This window comes from Mauremys mutica, chromosome 13 (genome assembly GCF_020497125.1).
Source record: "Mauremys mutica isolate MM-2020 ecotype Southern chromosome 13, ASM2049712v1, whole genome shotgun sequence".
Lineage (NCBI taxonomy): Eukaryota > Metazoa > Chordata > Testudines > Geoemydidae > Mauremys > Mauremys mutica.
This window is the reverse complement of record NC_059084.1, coordinates 9,852,639-9,859,465: the sequence shown is the minus strand read 5'-3', so window position 1 is coordinate 9,859,465 and position 6,827 is coordinate 9,852,639. Positions and strand designations below refer to the sequence as shown.

The window sequence follows — 6,827 nt, the reverse complement described above, 5'->3', positions numbered from 1 at the left end:
AAGTGGTTGAAGCAATTGTGGAAGGATGGCAGAGAAACATATCAGAAATCACATCCCCACGTGTCCTCTCTCCTGGTCCAAGGGATGAGATTTCTGATGGAGAAGAGCAAAATGTTTAAGAAACTGCTTTTTGCTACATCAGAATCAAGGACAGGTGAGGGGATGGGATTTTGGAATTGGTTGTCTGTCCCCTTCTGGAAATTACATCACCTCCCTCTCTTTATCCCTGGTCCAGAGAATGCAATTTCAAGGGGATAAGAGAGAGCAGCCCATAGACTGCTCTAGTCCAGGCATTTTCTAATACAATTCAGATTTAGGATTGCAATTTTGGAAGGAGAAGCAAAAATGAAATGGATGTAGTGTTAACATTTTCCAGTGTTTACAAATATATACAAGGTCTATGCATATTTTTTTGACAAAAGGGCAGCTCAAAGGGAAAGCGCAGGTGCCTGATCACCTGTTCTTGTTATTGTAAAAGCAGAGATACCCACATCCATTGGCAAATGCGACTCAGCTCCACCCAATGTTTCTGTGCAAGAGGAAGTTAAATGACAGTGGAGCGTACGAAGGGTCGCTGTTCCAGTGCTGCCGTGCATTTAAATGCAGCCTTCTGCTTTTACAAGTGATCGTGCAGAGTCCTGTTTGTCAACAGATTCCCAGGGGTACTCATGCTTTGGGACGGTACTGGCGCAGCCTCCCCTAATCCAGGGTCTGCTTGTCAGGAGTGACTGGCAGCCTGTGCCTGATAAATATTGCAGCAGCAGCCGCCGAGCTTCCTGTAGAAAAGTATACGTAGCTCCCTGCTGTCCTTGACCCACAATGCTTTGCAATTCTAATGGCCAACCTATTCCTCAGGGAGGAAGGGGGCGGGGGCACTGTGCTGCTCTCTGTTCAATAGCCCTGGTAATGACAGCTCAACAAAGATCAGCAATAAGCAGATGAATAATGCAGCTGCTCCTTCAGCAAGCGTTGGGGGAGGGAAATATTGTTTTCCAGCACAGCTGGCTAGCTGAGTATTTTTATCCTACTGTTATCAAAGATTAAATCACGTGTTTTCTGGGGGGAGTGCATGGTGTTTGTTTACTGCATCCATAGGATGTGGTGATATTTGCATCCACTCCACTCTGTCTTATACGCAGAAAAGGTTGGGGTCCTTTGTTTAAGATTGTGAAAAAGGATGTAAAAGAAAAAGTGTAACTTGCAAGTACTCTTTAAAAGGAATAATAATGGGACCAGGCATTCAAGATTATCCCTTACTACTGCAACGAGGGACACTGAAAAAGGACAGCCAAATCCATGAAACCCACAAAGGAATGGTAATGTAAGGAAATTATTTTCTCTCTCTTTGCTAGGGAAATACGTAATTATTGCAGATTAGTATCTAACTGATTGTGTGATTCAGTGGGCTAGCCAGGGTCATTTATTTCCTTTTCATTTATCTATTTGTTTATTCAGAACGAAACAGATAATCAAATAGTTCATGTGCAGGTCACAAAGTTAGAGGTGATTGTTTCCATGCTGCAGGGACTGGGACTTGCTTTCATTATTTTATAATCCATTAAAGTGGCAACACATCATTTTTCCAAACAAAACCATGGTACTAACTCCAACTAAAAATGAATACTATGTATTGACAGAAGTGAATTTTACTGCAATCCATCTGAAAGCAGACATGGAGGTAAAATATGGTTGTTGTTTTGAAGTGACATTTTCAAGCATTCTTTTTTTTTTTTAAAAGATAGTGCTCATGTGCAATGCAAATACAGCTTTTCTTATTCTTAGAGAATGCATTATTTTAAATGTTAAAATATTTTTTTTTCTAATGTGCCCCCAGAGAGAGTCTGGTTTATTTAGGAGAATACTCTCTGGATTATAATGTCAAATTGTCCAGGTCAGTAATGCATATAATTCATTTTGAATGTGTGTGGGATTTTTTGCTCCTGATTTAAGCACCACCCTGTAATCACACAAAACTGTGAATTTTGCTTTGTGCCACTGTTGTTAAATAGCTTCTATTAATATTGTAATAGACTGCACATTCTGAGCCAAATTCTGCTTACATCCTCATGAGTACTCCCTTGAGCATCACTGGCACTATGCACATAAAAAAGGCAAGCAAGATTTGGCTTGCTATATTCTTAATACTGCATATTATTATAATTACTTTAGTTGTATTGTGGAATCACCTAGTCCGAGTCATGAACCAGGTCCTCCTTGTACTATGCACTGTGCAAAACAATAGCAATATGGTTAATTACTGATGCTTGTAAATTGCTTTGAGATCCTTGGATAGAAGGTGCTATAAAAAAGTGTGAAGTATCACTGTTGAATTATCCATTTGTGAGTTAAGCACTTATGTGGCATGTAAATTAAAAGGGACCACCAAATATGCATGAAAAAGTTTTAGTGAAGCATAAATGAGAAATCCTTTAAATCTAAGGAACACTTAAGTATAATTCTGACCATCTCTTTCTCGCCCTCTTTTTAAAATGAATGTACATTGAAAATCTGTACTGAAGCTGTGATTATCAAGTATCTTGTTAATTAATTACAATATCCTGTTTATTTATTGCTAGTTCCAGTGGTGGAAAGGGACATACAAGTACCAAAGGTCTAGAGAAACCACTTTCCCCTGTGAGACCTTCTCCCAGCAGCTTAAGCAAAAGTATTTTAAATACCACCAGAAAGGTAAATCAATTAAAATCCTTTGCATATATAAAAATGTGCTTCTATTTTATGTCAGATTTTTCTTTATTACAGTTTTAGGTACACATATTTACATCTATTTTCTAGACTTTCCATTGCACCCAGGATGACAGTCAACCAAGTTTTCTTTACAAGGAAAGAAACAGGCTAGATGAGGCTCATCAGCAAAACAGGTAAAGTTTTTTATATTGTCTGTCTGATGTCCATAGATTTTTCAAAGCTCCACATAAGTCTTCAGATGAAATACTGGCTTTGAAGTCAATAGAAGTTTTGCCTTTGACTTAACTGGGGCCATGATATCACCCTTCATGTTCAGTTATTAGGAACACAGATTTAAGTTACCAGTATTGGAACCTTGCTCTCCTGCCTCAAAGAGCTTTATAGTCAAAATCAGATTTGAATGAAACAGGAGACAGCAAGAAAAAAAAAAGTCAGTTGTGTTTATAAAGACATTTCCCCAACAGGAACCGCACGCTTACCATCGTTATTTCCTGGTCTAAGCATAATTAAAAACTGATTTCTCCAGTTCACCTCATTGTACCCATGGGCAAACGGTGGCTAATGTCTATATTTACTGGTTTAGGAGCTAAGAGCAGAAGTTTTCTGGTTTTTAACCATTTAACCACACAGAGGGCTAGCTCCTCAGCTGGTATAAATTGGCAACGCTCAGTTGAAGTCAAGGGAGCTACGTCAGTTTACACGAGTTGGTGATAGGGCCCGGAAAGCCTAGCTATTTTATTTGCTATTTTATTTCTGTCTCAGATCTCTTCTTGCAAGAGCCTGCCTTTTCCTGCACATCCAAATTTGCTTCTATATACTCTACACTTTACATATAAACACATTGTAAGTGATGTGCATCAGAAGGGTCAAACCATTAAATGGGACATTAGGCAAGGTTATTTCTGCAAGTTTAATATTAATGTCATCTCATTCATAGATTCTCAAGTCATACCAATTCTCTTATCTTTTATTTTCAGTCTTTGACTCATCTTGTGGACGCAACTGGGGCTCCAGAGGTTGTGGAGTTAGCAAGCCCTGGGGTAGTTGGAGTTCCAAAAGGGGTTAAATGATCTAACTGTAAGTGCTCTTTCTTTTCATGTAGAATGATGAGTGTTTGCACATCACTGTACAAAGTACAAGGGGCAAAGAAGGACCTCACGGAAAGAAGGCAAAGTGAATCTGGACTACACAGAATCCCTTCCAGTTTGAAGGGGAATTCACAAGGTGGCTCCAGTAGGGCAGAAGATGGACTGATGCAAAGATTTTATTCCAGTCAAAAAGGAGAAACTCAAAGAAATCTTGGAGAGCATGTGACTGAAGCTGTGCCTTGCACTTCTAAATACCCAGGGACCTCTGTGAATGAGATGTTTCTTGACTTTCAGTCAGTGAGAATTATTCAAGAGGATGCTGCTGAGGATAGTGCCAGTGACCTTTCTGACTCAGAAAGAATTCCTATTCCCCCTTCCCCTTGCACACCGCCGGAACTCAACCTCAGAGCTGAAGAAATTGACCCCGCATGTTTTGAACACCTCTTTGATGCAGGTTATAAAGAATCAATATATTATTATCCTGACTTCCTCCCACCTCCTTTCAACTCCTGGGACCTGCAGCAGCTGGCAGTGTTTGTTAACACAGAGTGTAAATCGGAATCTCGACCACAACCAGCAGGATTTATTGAGAAATATATCGATCGGCTTTTGCAGCTGGAGTGGCTGCAGGTGCAAACTATACAGAACGAGAAAGGAAAGACAGCCAAAGCTAGGCCTCAGACGGCTCCTAGTATCATTCGGACCCTAAAAAGCCCTGGCAAAGGCAAATCATTGCATAGCCCTTCGCCTAACAAGCAGTTAACTCCCAAAGAAAGTGTTATAAAGCTCCCCACAAGCCTTTCAGCTCACAGAAGAGATGTACACTGTGAAGAAAATAGCCAGTTAAATGCATATCCAGGTCACTCAAAAGTTGCGGAGGTTACGGGTGGCACGTCAGCCCCACAGAGACATGCCTGTGAAATGAGGAATGAGGTGAAAAAGAGGTCAGCCACCAAGCAGCAACTTCTCAATATGCAGCCCTGTGCAAGCAGTTCTAAGATTCGGGATGTTGGTATTCAGGATATTGGTAATATTAGACCCCTCAAACAATCCCCCAAGTTCCATAGTTCAGCTGCCCCCACCCAGGGGCGAAAAACACAGGCATGTTCAAATCTGAAGAAGAATGGAAATGCTAATAATTATGTTCCTTCCAAGAAACCAACAGGGGACAAGAAGTTAAAAACAAATGGTGTGAAGCAAACATCATGTACATTTAAATAATGAAGAATAATTAATTAGTAAATTGGCAATGCAGTGCTGACTGCTGGAGGGTGGAGGGACCATGGTTTTTCCTGGTCAGGAAATCCTGTAGAAAATTGTTCTTGCTGCAAATTTCTGCATATTTAAGTACATTGGACCTTAAACTAGCAGGGCCAACGGGGAATATTTTTCTCTGAAGACAAATGTCTTCCACTGGTCTTTACTCAAAGGGTAGACACTTGCTTATGTAAGAAGATTCTAGCGAATAAGGTTAGGAAAACATAAAATGTCCGATTTCTTCTCACACTGACACCCATGTAACTTCATTGACTTCAGAGGAGTTACTCCTGATTTACGCTGGAGTATGTGAGAGGAGAATCAAATCCATACACTCTCCATTGAGCAGACACACACATGTGCCATATAGGGTGAGACAGATTTGCTTTTCTTTCTGATGGAGAAGAGTTTTGTTGATTTTATAAGAGAATGGAACTGGCCAGGCTCATCTATGCAAAGTTAAAGTCTCTGATTCTTGAGCGAAGAGCACAAAATCAGACTGGTTTGGGGAGCAGAGAATGTTTTGAAGTAATCTTCTGAGTCAGAAGAGATTCTACTAGTTAAAATCATACCGCTGCTAAAGGATTGACATCCGCTCATCTGGTGATAGGCCAGGGATATGGCCTGAATATTTTTATATAGCTAGCTTTGTTGTAGTCTTAGACCATTTTCCTTAAAGTCCACCTTGTAGGTCTTGCTGCTTTATGTCATTCAGAAAGTGACCCTCTTAATGTTTTGAGCTATTGCCACTCAAGCAAGAGATCTTGGAGTCATCCTGCTTAGTTCTCTGAAAACATCTGCTCAGTGTGTAGTGGCAGCCAAAAAAGTGAATAGAATGTTAGGAACTGTTCGGAGAAGGACAGATAAGACAGAAAATATCATATAATGCCACTATATGAATCCATGGTACTCCCACACCTGGAATACTGCATGCAGTTCTGGTCACCTGTAACAGGGTGCACTCACCTCTCGTGAGCACCCCCTTGGCCAAGTGCACACACTTTGATTGTCCCTCCTCTGGGATAGAACAGCACCCCAGGGCTCCCTCCCTGGAGACAATGGCTTTGCCCTCTTGGAGAGCTGTAGCCAGGAAGCCCCATCTGGGTCACTATAGTTCAGTTCCCCCTCTGGGGTGCCTCACTGTCCAGGCCACTTCCCCCCAGTGACTAATGGGGGATGAGGTGGGGGACCCAGGCCCACCCACTACTCCGGGTCCCAGCTCAGGGACCCTGTAGATTGCAGCCATCTGCTGTATTCCTTTAACTATGTTGCACAGCTTCTCTAATTCCCTGGGCCCCTTCTCCACAGCCCTGCGCTGTCTTCATCCTTACCTCAGGACCTTGTCCTAACAGAGTCCCAGCAACCAGCTCATGGTTCCTTGCTCTCCACAGCTTCTGGCAGTACTGCTCTGTCTGGGGTTCTGTATCTCTGTCAGCCAGCCACATACCATCCACACTCCTACAGCTCCAACAAGGAACTGATCTTCCTCTGACCCTGCAGCTCTTCTTATACGAGGCTGCTGGGCCCTGGTTGGCTGTATCCCACACAGCCACTCTAGGCACTTTGGAGGACCCTCTCCACTGCCCTTTTTGTGGGCAGGGTGTGGCAGGGCTACGAGGCCTTCAGCAGGGGACCTCAGAGGGTTTGGTATACTCCGTCACATCATCCCATCTCAAAAAAATGTTAGAATTGGAAAAAGTACAGAGAAGGGCAACAAAAATGATTAAGGGCATGGAACAACTTCCATATCAGAAGAGACTAAAAAGACTGGGACTG

The 6,827-nt window shown here is 42.1% G+C and overlaps 1 protein-coding gene across 2 annotated transcripts; it reads left to right on the top strand.

The window, feature by feature from the left end:
- The first annotated feature begins 827 nt into the window (after positions 1-827).
- On the top strand, positions 828-6,156 carry FAM217B (family with sequence similarity 217 member B). Of its 2 annotated transcripts, XM_044986504.1 has the most exons (5): positions 828-1,321; positions 1,835-1,891; positions 2,577-2,688; positions 2,794-2,879; positions 3,809-6,156. In XM_044986504.1, exons 1-5 carry the CDS (start codon positions 1,227-1,229, stop codon positions 5,013-5,015), a joined length of 1,557 nt encoding a protein of 518 aa, XP_044842439.1. In that variant the 5' UTR covers positions 828-1,226; the 3' UTR covers positions 5,016-6,156. The 2 variants fall into 2 exon arrangements, with proteins under 2 accessions (XP_044842439.1, XP_044842440.1); XM_044986505.1 differs by lacking the exon at positions 1,835-1,891.
- The last annotated feature ends 671 nt before the right edge of the window (positions 6,157-6,827 follow it).